The sequence below is a fragment of the Pleurodeles waltl genome, chromosome 5 (assembly GCF_031143425.1).
Source record: "Pleurodeles waltl isolate 20211129_DDA chromosome 5, aPleWal1.hap1.20221129, whole genome shotgun sequence".
In the NCBI taxonomy this organism is placed as follows: Eukaryota; Metazoa; Chordata; class Amphibia; order Caudata; family Salamandridae; genus Pleurodeles; species Pleurodeles waltl.
The window spans coordinates 1,731,084,430-1,731,105,931 of record NC_090444.1 but is presented as its reverse complement, the minus strand read 5'-3'; the positions used below and the strand labels follow the sequence as shown (position 1 = coordinate 1,731,105,931).

The window sequence follows — 21,502 nt, the reverse complement described above, 5'->3', positions numbered from 1 at the left end:
GCCCAGCGATGTTTCAGTTGGTAGATCATCCGCTCAAACTCAAACATTTGTTGCATATGTTTCTGCACCTTCTGCTACCGGTTCGATCCTTGGTCGGGTACCCCTGTATTACCCTTCCATCACCCGCTATCATGTTTGGCAGGTAATAAAAAACAAGCCACATGAAACCTCCAAACTCCTGGACATTCATGTTCTTTGCTCTTCCCTTAACAGATATTGCCTTCCCCAAAAAATATATGACCACAACACTAACTGAGTACCCCCCAAAAAAACAACTACCACTAAATGCAATTAAACCCCAAAAGACAGACACCCAACAATACAAAACACAAAACAATCATAACTGAGAGAGTACAGACAGTAAATCATGCTGCTCTCTCTGCTGCACAATGTGGCTTTTTTCCAGCTGTGATTTCTGTTTGTGTCCAAACATTGACCCAAGGAGCTACTGAGTAACTGTAGGGCACTGGGTGCCTGCATTCCTCAAGAATGGATTGCAGAATCTTAAGGAATATGATACACAGAAAGTGATATAATGAACAGACATGTAGAATTTAACCGTATAATCAACATAGCCACTGTTGTACAACTTATAATCTCTTGATGATTTTCTTATGCATATTTTGGTTTCAGATATGTAACAGGACCTGATAAAGTGGTAATTTTTCAGATCATAAATAAAAGCATACAGTAGTGAAACAAAATTGTGGTGCGATTTTTTCTGCCGTTATGTTCTAGCAACAGAACTTCAAGGCCTTGTTAGATGTGGAAAGATGCATGACATCTGACGAAAACTGGTGGATGTCTAACCACTGTATTATGAGTGAACTAATGGAAATGGCACACTAAATATTGCAGACTGTAGATCTGCCACTTTTTGTGGATGTTTCATTCCTTTAAATAAGGCCCTCTACCTCCAAGAAGCCCAAATGTGGCAGTCCGTAACAGTCCTTGTATGTATAAATATGTTAGGCTTCTGCTGGCAACAGATCTGTGATAACATTGCTGTACATGTGGCTGACATAAGGTTGTCATTATAACTACAGTAGGGATTGACTGGAGGTCTTGGATCTCAGTGTGGAAGAGGTGGAGCCCCTGAGCTGGGTCTTCCAAAAAGGGACCTTCATACCTGGATGGAATCATCCAAGGGAAGATCTACGGCATCGAATTCCTTTGTCTTCCAGAAACAGTAGATTTGACATAAAGTCTATTCTCATACCCACAGATGTCAGATGCCACGGAGGGGTGGGTTATCACCATTCTATAAATACTTTCTAGCAATGAAAATCAAGTGTGCTGCTGTATTTGCATTTTGCGTGTCACAAAAATAATAATTGTATCAGACAACTGAAAACTTGAGACAATGTGGGCTAAACCTTGCACATGATCTCCTTTGTTCAATAATAATTTCTGAGTGATATGGCAAATCTGAACAAGTAATAGCATACTGAGTGTAGGGGAGAGGGTTCTGACAGATAACCCCCACCCAACATTTTAGATTTTTGGAGCTACTGCCTTTTGAATCTCTGCAGTGAGCTTCCATAATGGAGCTTGTAAGCTTCTATTAAAACGGATTTGAGCTACGAGCACCAGTGCCTACCTTTTAAATAAGGCCTTTGCTGCACAGATGAGGCCAGAGTAGGCCTGGGTGAAATTTTAATTATGGCAGCATTAGTTTCATACTTTTGGGAAATTTGTGATATTCTTGTTACGTGACTTTCCCAAAATCACACTATTATGCCAGTACGTGTACTTATGTCAAATGCACCATTCATGGTGAAAAAGCACACCAAATGCCTCGGAACAACAGAAACAGAGTGCTGTTGTTCACCATGCATTTGTGTTTTTTTACACTATTTTGTTAGAGTAAATGTGTCCTTGTTCAAAAATTGGCATGAGAACGCATTTTGTGTTAAAATACAACATGAAATAATGGATTTGCATTTTGTGTAGTTATGCGTAATTCCACCTAATTACACAAAAACAAATTACACAGATTTTGCACACCACTTATCAAAAGGCTCAGCGCTGATAATGCTTGAACTTGTGTACACATGTATGTGCACACAACTGTGGGCTGATCTAAGAAGAATGCTCAGCATGGCATCTGCACACAGGTAACTCTGTCGCAGATGAGTAATGGCTATAAAAGCTTTATATTGTAATTGGTAATCCAAAAACAAATATATCCTTTAGGAACCCTGGCACCAGTAACATGCATGGTGGGTTCCAATTGAAGTCCTAGAGACAAGACACCAGTTTTGTCAGAGAAGCGAGTATCAGAGGAAACGACGTTCACAGCCCTGGTTGATTCTGACATCTTGAAATTTCTTAGAATATTGTGGAGGCAGGTGAGCCAGCCTAAGGACTGCTTCCAGGAAATGTCAGCCAGGAATGGAGGGGTGGTGTGGCATCTGTGGATTGGGTAGGGATGTCCATTTTCTAGAATTCTCCATCTCTACTTTTAAACCCCTGCACAGGGCAGAGTCTTTGAGAAGAGAAGAACCGTAGAAAGGGAAATATCAATACACAGTTTGCTGACGCAACTGCCTGGAGGGAACAATGTTGGACTTCTACTTCTTGAAATATGTTGGATCTCGACTTCAGCTGCAATGACACTGGCTTACTTACTCTCTCTGGAAGAAAGAAGACATTCCCGGAACCCTGAAGGGAGAGCTTTTAGCTGTACGTGCTCTGAGAAATGCACCACAGACTCTTACAGGGTGATGAGGCACCCAGCAAGAGACTCAGACCAAGGAGGTCTTTTCCCTTGAGGATCTGGGGTGCTACTGCAGAAAGATCTTGGTCGAGAAGACTTCCACGACTTGGGAGAGGACAGCAGGTCCCAAAGCTCAATCCTCCATTGAGGAAGCAGCATTGGCTAAGGGCTGTGAAAACATCTATTGGGTCTGGCCTTCTCTGGAGTCGCCTCCTATTTTGAGGAGTTTTTGTTGGCTTTAGGACTCTTTACACATTACCACTGCTAACCAGTGCTAAAGTGCTTGAGCTCTCCCGTCAAAAATGGTAAAAGTGGCTTACACCTGAAATGGCACATTTAATTTTCTTCTATGTCCCTAGTAATGTGGTGCTGCAGGTCCCCAGGACCTATAAACTCAATACTACTAGCAGGCCTACAGCTCCTACTGTGCCACCACTTCAGTATCCTTTGAAAACATGTTTCTGGCTTGCCATTGCAGCCTTTGTGTGCAGTTTTAAACTGCTATGTTTACCTGACAAAATACACTTTTTTCCAGGCCAAAACTTTCTTTTTATATACATACAAGTCACCCCCAGAGTAGGCCACCTACATGGCAGGGTGCATTCTATTCAAAAAGTTGGACATACACTTTTTTGTTTTACATATTCTGGTAGCAAAAATCTCTCAAATTAGTTTCACTATTGCAAGCCTTACTGCTCCCATACCCATACAATAACATGGGTTTACCTTATTACATTGTGATAATGTATGTTTAGTGTCTCTAGGACTTAATTTAAAGCCTGTCTTAATAGTAAGCTCAGTCTTTTAGTCACAATTTGGAAAATGTCACTTTTAGAAAGTTGGCATTTTATGGTCCTGACCATTTGGTGCCTGCAGCCTGTATCCTGGGTCACATGACTAGGTTTAGATGGCCTTTGTTTATTAGTTTCAGACAATATCACAAAAGAGGGCTTGGGGGTTGGCAAGATGGGACATCCTGACAGGGTGGTTGGTGGGGTGATGTCATCACACTTGCAGTTCAAAGGCACTGGCTCAGCACACTCAAACAAAACTTCACACTAGCCTATTGTGCCCCGACAAACACTGGGACCAGGGCAGGGAGGCAGAAAATTTCAGATAAATCTGTAAGAGGAAAATACTCACACTTCAACCAGGTATAAAATACTACCCTCAGACCCAGAATTGAATAAAGTCTGGACCTGCACACTTCATCTCAGGCTGGAGTGACTCCACAGGTCAGCTTCCTGAGCTCCTATTCTGAGTTACAGGGAGACAAGCCCTAGCTGTCTTCCTGCAACTGCTCAGCTGACCTGCTGCACTTGACCTGCTAGACTTGCTTGTCTCTGATGAGCCGAGTTCCTGATCCCCAAGATGTGCCTCCCAGATTCTGGACCCTATGTGTGGCATCAATTAAGCTCCTTGAAGACAATTAAAAATCCTAAGGTTTTGGGTTCTTTCTTATGGCAACCAGGTCTCTTCACACCTAGTTTGCTGCCCGTGCTAACTGCAAATGGGAAGCACGGGTGAATGCAACTCTTTGTGCAACATCGACCCACAGCAACGACCGTCGATGCCAGATCTGCACTATAGCATTAACAGCCCACGTTGAGTTGACCCATATCACAAACTCCAGACTCCGGACAGGATCTGTGCACTACAGTGATGACAATCCAGGATGATCATCTGGCTTTTCGTACTACAGGGACAACCATCCGAGATGCTCTCCCTTCTCCTTGTGGCCTACTCCACTATGAACGAACTCTTTGCGCTGGACTTTAGAGGGTACCTTTTACAGTGGAGTGACCTGGTCCCTGTATCAGGCCCATGCTCCATCTCAGTCAGCCTAAACTTCTGTCTTTCACCCAGACTCGCGAGACCAGCTAACGAGTAGTGCTTTAGGTGCTATAAATCTTTATAATTGCATATCCAGTTCTTCTGGTTAGATTTTTGTCGTTTCAGCATCAAATAAATTATTCAAATACACTCTATATTTCCAAAATGGAACTTTTCTTGTGTTTTGTTTTTACTTTATGCTATTTGTGTGCTCCATAAATACTTTACACATTTCCCTCAAGTTAAGGATGACTGCTTTTGTGTCAAGCTACCAGATGGTTAAGCACAGGTTAATTTAGTGACTTTTTTTCTGGCTCACCCTCACAAGGATTGTGGCTGTAACGTGAAAAGGGCTTGCCAGGCCACAACCAACAACCACATTTCTAGAATAGGTCCTCATTGGGAGATTCAGTATTTGTGTTTGCTATACAGTGATTTGTGTAACACTAAAATCCCATTTGAATGACTGATACCATATTCCACTTATTGAAATTCTCCTTGATTGCCCATATTTTTATTTTTCCAAACGTAATTCCCACCTGACATTGTTTTCACCTGTTACTCTTGTCTGCAAAGATGGAGTTGAATCTTGACAACCTTAAAAGCTACAATATGGAATGGAACCAGCCAAGAGCTCTCCAAAGTTGGAGTATAAGGTAGCACTCTGAGCCTAGGGGAGGCCTTAATAGTGCAAGTTGCAGCACAGGAAGATGATAAGGAGGATGAAACAGCAACATGTCCAGTGGAGACAGAAAGGTCCACATACTCAAAGATTTGGTGTCCATCTTTGAAGTAGGGGATGTTATTGATAGGTGGTTTGTTAGCAAACTATATGATAGCCCTAGCAATGCATAGGGTCCCAGAGGAGTTTTTGGGGGGCTAGTCTGTAGAGGCACATGCAAGCTATTGGGAAGGTTACCCAGATGGCTTTGGAGGTGGCTGACCCGGCGTCCTACACCCCAATGAATGCAGAACTTATTCAAAGTTTGGTCTCATAAGATTTAGGGACAGTCAAACTCTGGCCAATCTTGAGTACGTTTTCTGGACTTCTTCAATAAGGCATTGAATAGATGGTTGACAGGGAGACACATGAGTAATTATGAGGGGCTATAATATCTAATTTTGAGCAAACACATGCTCAATAACTGTTTCATAGAGTTGCGCCAACACCTGGTTGACCGCAAGCGCACTGACCGCAGGGACCTTGCAAAGGAGGAAGACATCTGGATTAATACCAGAGTGCCTGAGAAGGTATGTGGTTGTGTGATTCTGAGAAAGGTGGTTCATATTCCCCCCAGCAGAGTGAGGGGGTCTCCAGTGACCTATACAGGTCCCAGGATAGAGTTTGAGGAAACGGTTCCAGTAACCCTTCTTTTTTTATGCAGTTTTTATATGCCATAAACTCAACCCAAAGGTATTGGAGTGCTTTACATGAGCACCAGTTAAGTTACACAAGGAAACATTTATTTTTTGGTAGGCACAGGGAGAGTTAATGATTTGCCCAGAATCAGAGGATGTTGAGCCGTAGCCGAGACTTGAACCTAGTTCCCCAGATCCAAAGTCGGCAGCTCTGGCTGTTAAGCCACATCCTCTAAGAATAGGAGAAGAAGGTCTGGTGGGCTATGGCCCAGGATGCCCCATTTTCAAAGCCAGTGTTTTCTCCAAAACTGCTGCTGTGTTATTCTTAATATTAATAAGTTTGATATTATTCTGCTTTATTTTCCTTTGCTGTAGGCGCTGAACTTTCAGCATCGATCCCTTCAATCCATGTACATGGTCTGCATTGGCATCTAGACATAGGGTCGTCATTGGCATCTAGACATAGGGTCTTCACAGCTTCTGTAAGATTATCACTCTTGCAATTAATGTGCTGTTGTATATAAGCTAACTTTGTTGCAGTCTTCTCCAATCCTGTTGCCATGCTATTCTCAATGTTGGCAAATTTCTTATTAGTCTGTTTTATTTCCCTGTGTAGCAGGCATTAAGCTTTCAGCATCAATGCCTCCAATCCACCCAACACCATAACAATTTGTGAGATGTCACCACTTTTAAGGTTTGCAGGAGATGGATTAGTGGAAACATGGTGAGTGTAACGTCCAAGTCTGCTCCACTGTACTTGTGGCCTGACAAAAGTTTCATGGGTCAGTCTCAGAGTTCTTCCTGCACCCAATACATTGGATGGCTGTGACTGCACTTGCACTGTGGTGCACACTGGTGTCAATTGTGAAATTGTGTATTTGCATTCATCAATAAGTGGCTCTTCCTCTTACATTGGAATATCCTCAAGAGCCTCACCTTCAGAAACATCAGTACCATGGGCAAGGATATTTGCTCAAGAATGGAATTATTAGTATTATTTACTGTATATTGGAACATTGCAGCAGCCTTTTTTGAATGCACTACATATCCCATGATGCACTGTTCATGTGCAAGGATATTTTAATTACACTGGCATTTAGTGTGGACCACACATCATATGAATTTGGTGTCTGATATACACACATTTTCACTATCATGTGCTAATGTTCAGTGCCTAATACATATTTGGTATGGTGATTAGAATCTTATAGTACACTTACTTCAGAGATACCTGGAATCTCAGAAGTAACCAAAGTTCTGAAGACTTCCACTGCCTTCTACTGCCTATGGCTCCGATGCAGTTTCAACAAGTTCCTCAAGTGCGGTAGGGAGTGCAACACTGCACTTCCTGCTGCACTTGACAGTGGGGTGGGGCTCGTCCATTTCCTCTGGCCTCAATTAGCTGGGACCCAACATTCTCCTTTAGTCTGGATCTTAGGTCTCCTTATTAGACCTCTATGTGACTTCCACTGCATTTATTTTTTATTGCATTGCCTTCCATATTTTTCTTTTTTTTGCCAAATAGTTCATCATGGTGAGCTACACACCTCACTGTAAGGCTCTCCATTTCATTTTCTGAAAACTAAAATTTTTGTTTTCTGCCCACAGTCTACTTGTTGATGTTCAAACGTGATCTCTAGAGGTGGATAGCAAGCCTTTAGGGAGACTGAGAGTGGGTTCTCAGCAAGTCTCAAAGCAACAGTCCTCTCCAATGTTCACTGTTGAACTGCTTCCTGGATGTGATGTAAAAGTGGGGGCATATGTATCATTCGCTGTTTGTGAGGCGATTCATTATTTAGGTATTCGTTATTTTCAATTCCCTAAATAGCGATCCAAATAAATAACAAATCGCAAATACAACCCAAACAACTTCTTACAATCATTTTTGCAATTACCTATTTCTGAGTCACACAAACTTGCAAACAGGTAGCACTATTTTACTATTTCATACATTTACTCCTTAGTTTTTTATGTGGCTCAAACTCCTCCAGCAAGACAAGCCTAAAGGTGTATCTGATGAAGTTGCTTTGAAATCAGATACCTTTCTGCGAAGTCCCACTGATACTCCAGGGAACTCGGATGTCCAAAAATGTCCTAAGTCACAACTCTTGACAGTTTCTGAAGCAGCTCCTCATGGTTGCTTCTAACACTTTCAGGACCTCAGGGACAGTATTTATGGACCAGAACTCACTCCACCAGAGGCAACCTGCAAAGTCCGGTTCTGTTGCTACTGGTCAGCTAACCACTTACGGAAAAATGCCTACTGCAGCTTTTTGTGTCAACGTAGTCTCACAGGAGGTTAGCCAAAGGACACCTGAAGTTGCCTTTTTAATCTTGGGTTCAATTGGAAGCAGGTCCAGCCCTTCAGGTCTCTTCACACATCTCAAATAGCAGGTCTTGCCCTCGCCTGTTCTTCCACAGGTCCTGAGAGTGTTTTGGTGAGCTATGGGTTATGTGCCACTGTGGTAGAATTCATTGGCCAGTGGGTGATGTGACTCTTAGACAATGAGGGAAATGTTTAAAGTATTGGGCCTTATTTACAAGGACCTAGCGGCACACTGCGCCACCGGAGCATAATTTTTTTAACGTTCCTGTAGCACAGTGTGCCAGCCCATATTAACAAGGCCATGCAAAGCCACCTTACAAGGCTTTTCATGGCCCTGAATATATGGCCCCATTTCACGCATAACTCTGGGTGTTGCTTTGGGTGTTCCCATGCAACACCCATGGAGCCTCAGGGAATATGACACATTCCCAGATTTACAAGGTTGAGAATGCATAAGATGCCTATGCTACGTCATGGGTGGCGTTAAAGTGGCACAAAGGGGAGAAGTTACATTGGGCCCTAGAAACAGGGGTGCTACGATGTATCCTCGGACGAGATGACTGTAAAACGGGCACAGGACTGTTACTGCAAGGTCAGTTTGGACTTGATATCTCCAACAGCGTGAAAGCCGCTCCCCTATTCTCCTAAACTCCCATTATGGGAAATACCCAGGTATATGATCTCACACAGGTATATGATTTCCGCACATGGCAAGATGGTGGGTTGTTGCACATAGGCGATCTTTGCGAAGAGGGGAGGTTGCGTTCCTTTACAGATTCCAGCGCAGCATTTCATTTAGATCCTGGACAGCTTCTTGCACACGCAGCTTTACATGCCGTCGTGAAGCAAATATGGCAAGTAGGCCCCCTGGAACCGGCAATACACCCTGGACTCCATTATATGTTAACACGAAGTCGGGAAAAGAAAGCAGTATCCTATTTATATCTCCTGCTAAGGGAAACTCTGACTGCGCCACATCCTTGTAGCAAAGCAAGGTGGGATAAGGGATTAGGTATTGAATTGACAGACCAACAGTGGACAATGGCGTTAGAACGGGTGAGATATGTTTCACGTAATGCCAGACTGCAATTTACACATTTCAATTATGCCCACCAAACGTATTTGTCCCCTCATCGTCTTCACCGCATGTTTCCAGGAACCTCGCCAGCGTGCCCCCGACGATGCCACCTTCCTACATATGAAATTGGAATGCCCAGAGATACGCAGCATTTGGATGCATGTCACACAACATGTATCTGATATCATAGACGTGCCCCTCACATTAGATCCCCTCCTTTGTTTATTGGGGGCGACTAGAAGGAATAAACGGACCAAATATTATCTGAAATTTGTTGATCTTGCCTTTGCACTGTTTAAACGTCTGATCGCTATGTCATGGAAGGCACCACAACGTCCTGAAGTACGGGACTGGCTTCAAACGGTGCTACGTTGGACCACGGCAGAGGCTAATGCATTAGAAAGGGATAGGCGTATTCACGGGGAGGCGGAGAGGTAAAACTTTGGGATAACTATTTAGGGAAAGTAGAAGATAAATTGAGCAAACACCAGATTGGAGGAGGGACATCACCAGAGCGCCCCTACTAACGGTGGATGCACTTATTGTATACACTGCTGCTGTATGACCCGTCCCCATACTCTGTATTGTATGGATGTTCCTTTCCAATCCCGGGCCCCACCCTCTGCATGTCAGCGATGCTCCAGCCGGCCTTACAAGGATCCCTGAGATCATTGCGGAACTTTGGTGTTGGACCACCCTGAGAACAGATGCCAGATGTGCTCTAACACTCAATTGGGAGACATGGATCCTGGGCTGCTTACCACCCATCTACTCTCGCTTATCGTAAACGCGTATATAGGCCTGTGGCTGACGTGTTGCAGTTGCCATGGTTGAGAGTACCCGACGTCCTACTTCCTACACACCAAGCAGTTTTTTTTGTTGTAGCATAAGGTATGTTTTATCCCCCCTTATCCCTACTTAGAGACCACACTAAGATAGATGTCATTTGATTACATTGTAATGTATCATAACTGATTGGAGACACTGACTCGTGATGGGGCGGTTTAACAGGTGTTGATTGATTGTTATATTGAAAACATATGGGTCCTCCAGTCTCTATGTGTCTCTCTTTATGACAACAGATGATTAAGATGCCACCAGTATATTCACATGATGCTTTCTTACCTGCTACAGATGAGAACTTGTTACCTATAATCTTTGCTACATAGTGGCGTAATTGATATTGGTTGACCACCCTGTATTGTATGATAAGAATAAAAATATATTTTTTAAAAAGTATCTTTCATTTGATGTACTTACCTGCTAAATGAATCTTGTGGTTTTAGAAATAAATTAACAAAATAATATGTTTCAATATAAACACCTACTAGCCTGGAGGTAAGTCACTGAGTGTGTGTTTTCACTTATTTCTTGTGTGTGTGTACAACAAATGCTTAACACTACCCTCTGGTAAGCCTTACTACTCGACCACACTATCACAAATAGAGCATTAGTGTTATCTATTATTGCCTCAGTTAAGCCTTCTTGGAAAACCCATGGACTCTGTGCCTGAGACGGCCGGCCAAACACACATGCACTCTGAGGGGAGTGCACAGTGGACCGCCCTCAGCTCGTCATCCCCAATGTCCCACCCCTTTCACATGGAAAGAATATTAAACAGTTTATTATCCTTTCCATGTAAAAGGATTTGCAGCGGTTGGTGCAGGGGTAGGGATGGGGGTGGGGGGGCGCAACGCCTGCACTCAAACAGAGGAGCCGTGCCTGCATCTTATAGGTGGTGTGTGCCCACATAATCCCCTTGGAGCCACCCTACCAGTTGTTTCAAGGACGGATTCCTGCATGGGTGCGGCTCACCTTAGATTTTTGGTGCCTATTCGATCCAACATATAAAAAAGAAAATGACAAAGCCAATAGATTTTGCCTAGGCGAAACCGACTGCTTTGCCAATGCTTGTTTAGGGCGTGTGCCCTGTCTACACTATCTAAACAAGTATTGTTTTCGTTTTTAGACTCTCCACAGTGGGAGGTGATGGAAGGCGTTGAGTCTCATTTTGAATGCTCGATTCCCTGGGTACGTGGTTCACCCAGGGGTATTAATTATTTCAACTCAAACACACTAAGATTCTCTAAAAAACAAAAACAAAAAAAGCGGTATATTTAAACAAAGCAGAACTATTTCCACGTGCTGTTGCATTAACAAGTGCACCCTGTGCTCACCTCGAGTAAGGTTAGGTAAGGTCTCCTCAGGTTGAAGATGTGCAGGTTACCGATGAGCGGCAGCGGCCTCGGTCCGGGAGGAAAGTTGCTGTATTTGTCGTTCTGTCGTCCGTTTATGACGGTTATTAGAAAAACGACAGTTAAAACACTCAGCAGCAATGCGACAACGGGATCGGGAAAATACATCTTACACGTGTAGCTGGAGCAACAATAGCAGCGGCAGGGAAACCGCGCGCTACTAAGAAAAGGAATGCTTGAACAGTTTTCATCACCACGTTAGGCCACATCCCTCTTTTACTCCTCCTCCCGATATTCTATTCGTGTGCCTTACCAGCTGCCTCCTGTTTAAGGGGAGGGTTTATTAACATTAACAAACAGCTCGTGGCCTTGGGAAATCATCTTTAGGTTGAAGAGCAGTGGTGTTTGGTTATTGCTCTGAGGCTAGCGAGAAAGGGTGATTTTTATTAATCATTAATGATGCACTTTGTATACATGGGTTTAGTTGTAATTAGTTGGCACAAACCGCGGCTGGAACATCGCACGACGTGAAAGGGGATGATAACAACTAATGAATGAACGCTGAAATGTTCCTTCCATTGACGTACTTGCAGAGCTCCAGCATAAAAGACAAAGGGGCAGATTTAAGAGCCCTTTGCCCCATTATATCGCCACATTAGCGGCATTGTGGCGATATTATGGTAAAAAAGCGGTGCCAGATTTACAAAGTGGCGCAATGCATGCAACCCCTTGCGCCACATTATGCCTGCACCAGGCATAATGTTATGGAAGGGAGGTGTTCCCTTGTTAGGGGAGCTGAAAAAATGGCACAAAGAAATCTAAAAGATTTTCTTGCATAATTTTTTCCGGCATTTTTAACCCCTGCTCAGAGCAGGCATTAAAAGTAGGCACAGTATTATTTACAATGGGCCTCTATGTACTGTAACAGCACATTAATAGCTTAAAAAATTCTGACGCTATTGCACACTAATGCCATGGTGTGCCGTGTGCCGTATTTTAAATACAGCGCACAATTGGTGGCAGTAGTGCGGTGCTAAGGGGCGCAAGAAAAGTGCTGCACTTTGTGTCTTGCCCAACTCTCTCTCCAGAACATAGGCACTTACGAAGACATGTCTGGACTTGGTTTTGGGGAGCTTGTTGGTTGAGCTTGTACAGTGACTTACAAATTACATGTACCACTTGCACTGGGCGCATTCTTCTTGAGATCAACCTGACTATTAATGACTGCCCACAATATGCCAGGAATTACACCATTATGCCAGGTCCAGTCTTACACTATGGTGGGTTTGTCATTCTATGCATGGCTACATAAGTCAGGGATCAGCACAATAAGAGGTGTGGGTGCCAAGGATGCCTACCATGAACCACCACTAATGTGCAATTAATGTCCACAATACAGTAGCAATTACCACCATACTGCCTGAGCCATTACTATGTCTCAGGGGCCTTCACTATACCAGTAACTAATACCATTGTGCAAGGGATTGCCACAGTATATCAAATAAGACCTATGTTATTTCAAGACCAGAGTTATGCAAGAGATAGACACCTCCATACCATAGATAGTGACAATATGAAAGGAACAATCTACATTATACCAGAGCCGTCATTTTGCCAGGAATGGAAAACATGCTGCATATGTCCACAAGTTGCCAAAAATTACAACCTTCATCAGCATATTATTAGGGTTGGAGGGGAAGGGGGGGGGGTCATACCTTGATGCCTACATGTTGCAAAGAAATACAATTATTATATAAAAGTCAGTATTTTACCATGGGTGAACAATGGGTATTATGTCATAGATGATCACAGGTTGTAAAGAAAAAAAACATTATGAGAGGAATAGCATTTTATCAGAGAGGGTAGTGGTCACTACACAACTCATGCATTCATCGACACACACAGACATAGAACCATGCACGTATACACAAATACACATACCTTCTGCTGCACTTCCAAACTGCTGTCCAAGCTCCCACTGGTCCTCCAAGCTGCCTCTCATCTTCCTCATATCACTGTCTACTGTTACAGGAGACTACCTTGTGAGGACTGCTCCTAGTTTCTGGTCCTGGAATTGGAGAGGGGCAGACGTGAGCACCTCAGCTGCTGGGGTGGTGGTGAGTGTACGTTGTGGAGGCTGTAAGCAGGAGTGCCTGGGGCAAATGTCAGTTAGCAGAATTATGGGGGTGAAGGTCTCAAGTGTAAATTCACGAGGAAAAGGGTAGAAGTGTAAGCCAAAGAGATGAGCCAGGCAATGAGCGAGAGGCACTGTTTGGTTGTGCCTGGGCACTGGTGGAATAGGGTCATTTGGCAGCAAGAAGAACTCTCAGGAAGAGCAAGGGCCGGTCATAATTTCCACCTTTAGGAGAAAATCCAGAGGAGGGTTTTATATCCTGACAAAAACCATACAGGCATTCAATTTTCTGAGGTCTGTTAATTGAGTACCATTGAACGGGGTAATTGCTATGTACAGTGCTTAGAAATTACAAACTGTGGTATTAAATATTATACAAGAAAATCAAATGTAATCGGAAATTGTGAAAAAGTAAATTATTGCTTGTGATGAAAGGTAGTCCAACACAAGTAATTATTTCACTATTGTTATTAGTTCTATGTTACAAATTGGCTCTCTAGTTTGCATAGGTATCCACCCTGTCCAAGCAGGGACCTCAGTCCTAGTCAGTGTAAGTCACAACACAACCTAAATTATCCTGTGCTGACCTTCTGGTAGCTTGGCACAGAGTAGGCAGAATTAACTTAGAAGGCAATGTATACTTTATTTGCCATAACTCATACAGAAACACAGTGAAAACACCACAAAAAAACTCCAGACAAGGTTAGAAAAATGGATTGTTATTTTATAAGTAAAATAAGACCAGAATGGCAAAAATCCATTGTGTAAAAGTTGAGATATGGATTTTTTAAGAATAAATGCAAAATAGTGCTTAAAACCAAATAGCCTTTTTAGGGTTTTTAGGGGTTATTCTAGGTCGTGCTGGACTGGGGCAAAGTCAAAGTTCAGGCCACAATGGAGTGCTGCCCGGCTACATGCCCATGCAGGTCCCGGTGGACAAAGTACCTTTCCTAGTCGCAACAGAGAGATGTGCAGTGAGAAGCTTTGACTGGACCACACATGGATGGCCATGCGTCAGTATGTCCACACAGTGATAGTGGTGCTTCGATTCTGAAGACAACCCCTAGAGCCGAGAAACGTTGATTCCAAAGCACGATACGTTCAGTTTCTCCATGCAGTAGGGAACTGTATCAATCTTTGTAGACTGCTGCGAGCGCGGTTCTGATGCATTGGACTCTCAAGGCATTGCATTGGTTCCGAGAGCAATGTACCAATTCTGCTCAGCAGCTGGGTGTCAGTTCTGCTACATGCAGACAAGAGATGCATCAGTTTCCGTGATGCCAATATCTGGGTGAAATACAGGGTCGATACTTCGATATCCCTGAGTCTCAAGCAACAGGAGGGAAGCCACAAACCATTGGATGTTGCAAGCCAGACTCCAGCTCTCCCTCAACAGGGTCAGAGAGCAGCAGGGAACAGGGCAGTACAGTAGAAACACAGTCCTTCCAGGTCAGCTGTCCAGCAAAAACACAGTCCTTCTTGCAGCACAGCACTTCCTCTGACAGCGTCCAGTTGTAGTTCCAGAAGTGTCTGGTTTGGTGGGGCCGGAGACCCAGTATTTATATCTAGTTGTGCCTTTGAAATGAGGGAGACTTCAAAGAAGGGTCTTTGAAGTGCATAGTGATCCTTTCTTCCCAGCCCTGGCTCCAGCCTATTAGTAGGGGGTAATCAGCCCTTTGTGTGGGGACAGGCACTGCCTTTTAAGGTGTAAGTTTCATCCCCTCCTGCCCTTCCTGTCCAGGAACAACCATCAGAATGCAGATGAATGCAGATGAGTGCTCAGACACACCTAATCTTCCAGTCTTAGTGGCTTTCCAGAAGTAATGCACAAAGTGTAGCTGTCATCTATCCCAGGCGTGTTTTGGAGATAGGCTACAGGCACCCAGAGCTGTAAAAGCAGAGAAAGGCCCACTTTCTAAAAGTGTAATTTCTAAAATAGTAATGTTAAATTTGACTTTACCAGTAAAGAGGATTTATCATTACCATTCCAAAGATATGAAACATGATATAGCTACTCCTTCTCAATCAGGAATTACTACTTAAAAAGGTATTAAGGAATTCCCAATGTTAGCCTATGAGAGGGGCAAGACTCACAGTAGTGAAAAATGACATTGAGAGTTTTTCACTACCAAGACATATAAAACTTAAAAGTGCATGTCCTACCTTTTACTTACACATCGCCCTGCCCTGTGGGCTACCTGGGGCTTACCTTAGGGGTGACTGGTCAGCAGTGATAAAGTACACTGGGTCCTAGAAGCACTAAAAACGATAACAAAATGGAGGAAGCTAGGCAAACATTCGGGGTGCGGCAAAGAAGACCACCCTAAGGCTGTCAGGTCTAGCAGTATAGTAAAGATTTCAGTTATTTATACTTGAGCTGCTCACTCCCTGCTAGCTATGACATGGAGCAGACATGTTTACCATAACAAAACGTGTAGAGTATTTAGAAATGTATAAAACTATAGAATAATGTAATGAACAAAATTACACCAAAAGACAAAAATCCGAGACATTGAACAGGAGATATTATTTTTAACAATTTTAAACCAAAATAGAACCAAAAAGCATAAAATGCCAATCTACTTGCTCTTGGTGCACTAGGTGCCATTTTAAGGCTGACCGTGAGGGAGCATGGGTGGGATACAGAAACCAGCTTCTTCCCGGTCAGAGTTCTTACCTTGTAACTTAGTCTCTGAAATGGAAGTCTAAAATCCTCAGTGGGGCAAGGCAACAGATTGTAGTCTAGAAGGGCTCCACAAGGCCAAATAGCCATTAGACAAGGTTCTAGTGAAGCAGACGGCTTTTGATGGTAAAGTTTAGAGCGTGTGCCAAAAGAAGGTCCCTCACTGGTCAGATACTTTTGGCGCCTTCCCTCGATGAAGATTTCTACCATCGGACTAAGTCACTTTTTTGGAACAGGGATTCCTCCAGTGGGGCAAGGCTGAAAGCTGTAACCGAAGAGGGTTCCGCTAGATAGCACAGAAGCAGAACAGCTTTGATGGTTTGATTTTGATTTGTCTTGGTCCCACGGTGGTCTTTTGAGCCAAAGTTGCTAAGCCCCAGGTTTCTCAGAATGCTAGGAGTAGTATACTTTGACACCACCAATTGTCCTCAGTGACCTCAGAAAAAAATTCAGGGTTGACTCATTCTAGCAAAAGCCATCAGTAGGGTCCAAGACAGGTCCAGTTGTAACAGGTCAGCTGGGATCTTAAGGAAAAAGGATGCTAGCAGATTGTTATGTCCCTGTAGCTTAACAGGAGGTCAGCCAACTGACCCTCAGAGTTCACTTCCTTGTTATGGGTACAAGTGGGAGCAGGTCTAGTCTTTTCAGGTTTCCTCACAGGGTTCCCCAGCAGGTGCAGTGTTTCTTTTGTCTATCCACACATTTAGCAGTGTTTTGAAAAGAGTGACCACGGGTGCTATGTTTAGACCTGGTACAAGCCTGTGGGTACGGGTTGCTCCTGGTCCCTCCTTAATAGGGCAAAAGTTACCAGGGGTAACATCACCCATCTTTGCAACAGTTTATGTGTGCTCTGCTGCAGATAATCCCACATTGCTCCTTTCTACCTAAATCCAACCTGGCTGAACCTTTATTCCCCTGTTCAGAGCTCCTGTGCCCACCCCAAAAGTGTGGACAGGGAAATGAGAAACCGCCCCACTGGGATTAGTCCTTGGCTGACTAGAGGGACAAAGGAGGGGGCAGATCCAGGTGTTAGCTACATTTGCCTGTGACAGTGTAGACTTCTTTGAAGTTAATTCACCTCCTGGGCCATTTAGTATAGCCAATTTCAACATGTGTTAGGGATTAAAGCACATATCCTGGGTACTGGACAGCAGTGTCCCAGTATGCAACGTCTAAAAACCAGAAATAAAACTTAGCAAAAAGTGTTGGTGACCACAAAAAAACTGGCTTTTTGCAACAGACAATGTTTGAAATGCCTTGCAGTGAAATTGTGCATTACAAGTATTTATTATTTCACATATTAGGATTTACATCGCTTTGCTTTTAAACAGGGCCAGTTCTTAAACATGTTTTTTAACCTACATTTAACCTAACTTTGCAAAGAACTTCCTTTATTTATAGGTGTATTTGCTTACATGCCATAATGGTGTGACTGTGTTTCAACTGATGTGTTTCAAAGAGTGGGTTGAGAGTTCGGTGACTTGAAAAATAGTTGAACACCGACAAACATGTGAGATGACGATCCTTTCTGCATCATATTGATATCCTAGATTAATGTGATGGTTAAGAGCAAATACATATCCACAGTGGTAATTGGAAGGGATATTGACTGGCAATATAAGAGAAGAGGCTTCTGAGCATGGAAAATATTCCCCTACTGAATGAAGATGCAATGGATGGCTCATTTATGCATGCACAAATACAACATTTGCACATCAACTTGGAATTCAGAAAGGCACTGTGAGAGAAGGCCACTTTTTGACATAGTTAGCCACCACTTTTTGCCTGGTATGTGATGTAGCATAGAAGGTGTTAGTGCCTAAGGCCCCTGTTAATTAGATCCCTGGCTCTTTTCCTAAAGTGTTGTGATGAAGTGGCACAGTTGGAGACACCTTTAGCTGACCCCATAAGTCCCTATTAAATGGTATTTAGGTACCCAGGGCGAAAGGTACTACGAAGAGGCCCCTGAGGGCAGCAGCACTGATTGTGCTGCCCTCCAGGGCACTGTGTTCAGGTTCACCTAGCACTGCCATTGTAGGCTGAGTGTCCTGATGCAAACCTAAAATGCAAACTCGACATGGAACACTGCCTGTGTGTCCTGCTCACTATACACTACATATTCTATGGGTAAGACACCCCTCTGGCAGGCTTTCCTGCCCTAAGGCAGGGTGCACTATACTGCATGTGAGGGCATAGCTGCATGAGAAATATGCCCCCAGTGTGTCCTTGCCAAACCTGGGACATAGTGAGTGAACAGAGCAGCAATTTTAATACATGTGCTGGATACTGACCAATATGAGTTGCATGGCTACATGATGGCCACTCTGAACCCTGGGATGTTTAGTATGAAACAACTCAGAATGATAAATCCAAACTGGTACCAGTTTTGGATCTATTACCAAATGTACCCAGGGGTCACCTAAGAGGTGCCCCCTGCAAAAGATAGCTACCTTGGCATGGTTGATGGTCAGTGGCATCCAGCCTGCCACCTCCAGACACAAATCTGTACCCCTGGGGTGAGGGCCTCTGCCCTCTGGGATGTAGCACAAAGCACTTCCTGGGTGGAGGTGCTAACACCCCCTCCCTCTGGAATGTGCACTGCCCTGTTGGTGAGCTTCAAAGGGCTTACCGCCTTTGAAACTCGACCTTCAGACCTGCTTCCAGCAGCAGATGGCCCTTCCCATTGCAAACCCCCACTTTTGGCGGGAGCAACAGTGGAAAACTAAAACAAAGGGCAGAAGTAGTGGCCCTACCTAGCATGCACCACCCTAAGGTATTGCACGCAAGATGGACTTTCCATTTCATTTTCCTCCATCTTGGATAGAAGGAAAATATCAGGTGTAGGGAAGTGACCTCTGCCCACAGGAAATGGTCACTTAGTTGGTGTAGCCACCCTAAGGAAGATGACCTATTGGTCACTACCAGGTTCCCCCTAAAACGCACACTAAATACAGTATTTAGTGGACATCCCTAGGCCAAGAAACCAGATTCGTTGGCCAGAAGAAGACCAGCACCAAGAAGATCCAAGGAATGAGAACTGTGGACCTGCTGCACCAAGAAAATACCCACAACTTGCCTCCTAATGTCACTGCCAGATTAAACCTCCTCTAGAAGGGGCATCCCTGGGACAGACAGCAGGCACCTCAAAAATGTTATGGGGGAGGGGTCCTTGGGTTTGGGAGGGGTGGGTTTGGGTTCTGGAGGGGGGGTTTGGGATTTGGAACGGGTGGGTATGGGAGGAGTAAGTTTGGATTTGAGAGGAGTGGTTTAGGATTTTGAAGGGGTGGGTTGGGATGTGGAATGGGTGGGTTGGGATGTAAAAGAGTGGGTTTGGATTTGGAAGGGGTGGGTTGGGATTTACAAGGGGTGGTTTGAGAATTGGAAGTATTGGGTTGGGATTTGGAAGGGGAAGGTTGGGATTTGATAGGGGCAGGGAGAGCAGGGATTTCAGGACTGAGTTGGGTTAGGGAGGTAGAGGGAATGCCCATGTCTGTTGTGCATGTGTCTGTTGAAGGTGGGGATGCATCTTAAGTTTGCGTTTTTTACTATTGGTCTGTTGGGTGGGTGACTGTGGGCATTTGTGTTGCATATATATATTTGTATGTATGTGTCTGCTGTGGCTGTGGTGGGTATTGCCATGGCATCTGTGGGTGTGCTGTGCATGCATGTGTGGTGGTGGGTGTGATGATGGGTGCTGTATCTGTGGTGTGTTTGTATGTGTGTTGGGGATGCTGTGGGTACAATGACTGGGGTGTGCTGGTGGTATCTGTGGGTGTTGATATAGTGGTGGGTGTTGTATCTGCGTATGGGTCTGTATGGTTTTGTATTGGTGGGTGTAGTGACTGGGGGTGTGACTGTGCTGGTGGTGGTGTGTGTTGTGGCTGCATGTGTCTGTCTGTGCTTATGTTTCTTGCCGTGTTTGAGTTGGGATGTGCTGCATGTGGCTCTTGTTTGGGTGCATGCATATGTTTGCGTTTGCTTTGGACAGGGCTGGGTTGAGGGATCTGGGATTTAGAAGAGGTGGGAGTTTGGGCATGATGCTGGGGTGGGTGGGAGTCTGCGGCCATGAGGAGGCCAGGCCCTGGAATAACTGCTGTAGGCCAGACAGGGCATTGTGAATGCCATCCAGGAAAGCCAGCATGTGGGTGTTCTGGCCAGCCAGCTCCTGGATGGCATTCAATAGTGCGGTCCGGCCTACAGCAATCATTCTTAATTGATCCACGGCCTTCTGAGTGAGCACAGCCTAGGTCACTGGGGCAGGAACAGAGATCCCTGCAGCAAAAGTGGTGCTGCCCCTTTTGGGGGTGGGGGGCAGGTACGGACAAGTGGTGGGGAGCAGGAGGGAAGGAGGGTAGAGCTGGGAGTGCGGTGGTAGACAAAGATGTAGGTGTCAGAGTCTCTCCAGAGTCCACCCCCACTAGGGTCTGGTCTTCATTGGAGACCTCGAGGAAGATGTCGAGTCATTTGTGCTGTCCTTGCCAGTCCTCTCACCCTCTGTGCCACTGGGTCCCTCGGTGTCGGTGGTCTCAGCACCAATCCCCAGTGGCCAGCTTCTTCCTCAGCTATGTGGCCACTGTTACTGTTGCCTTGCCCAGTTAGTGCTGAAAAACAAGATACAACAGTTATAGTGTATCTGTGAGAACACAGTTGGACATCAATGTTCATCACACGACATTTGCAGCAAGTTCAGTTATCCGCCATCTCTGCTCCCATACCTTGTATGCCTTTGTCACTTATACACTTGTAGTTCACTCCATTATAAAGGTTTCCAATAGCATGAGTGAACACATAGATCTGGACACATGCCTGAACCACTGCAATACAAAGCTAATATTGTTTCTCTTCTCCCAAAGGCTAAGTTTTTTTAATGGAATTTGCCTGTCCAAAATGGGACACCACAACATCTATGTGATATAGCATTCCACATGCAAATGTCAGTTTCAAGATCACATTGCTCACCATCACCAAAGTACCCTCTGGGTAGGTCTGAGGACACCAAAATGTTGTTTGTGGGACGCACATATCTTTCTCTGCCATGTGGACACATTCCTGTCTGTTGCTTACAAGACATTGTTGTAAAGGAATTCATGTTGCCATTCAAAGACTGGCTTACATGCACAATTGTGATGGGCTAAGGACTCAGGTCCACCAGTTACTGTTAACATAAAGTATCAT

At 44.4% G+C, this 21,502-nt stretch overlaps 1 protein-coding gene across 2 annotated transcripts in view; it reads right to left on the bottom strand.

Annotated features, from left to right (window-relative positions):
* Nucleotides 1–11,754, bottom strand: part of LOC138296715 (cytochrome P450 2K1-like) — a 271,693-nt gene extending 259,939 nt beyond the window's left edge. For both annotated transcript variants that reach the window (XM_069236115.1, XM_069236113.1), the window contains exon 1: nucleotides 11,493–11,754. In XM_069236115.1, coding sequence (XP_069092216.1) covers nucleotides 11,493–11,678 — 186 coding nt within the window. In that variant the 5' untranslated portion in view covers nucleotides 11,679–11,754. The remainder of the gene's footprint in view (nucleotides 1–11,492) is intronic.
* Nucleotides 11,755–21,502: the final 9,748 nt, after the last annotated feature.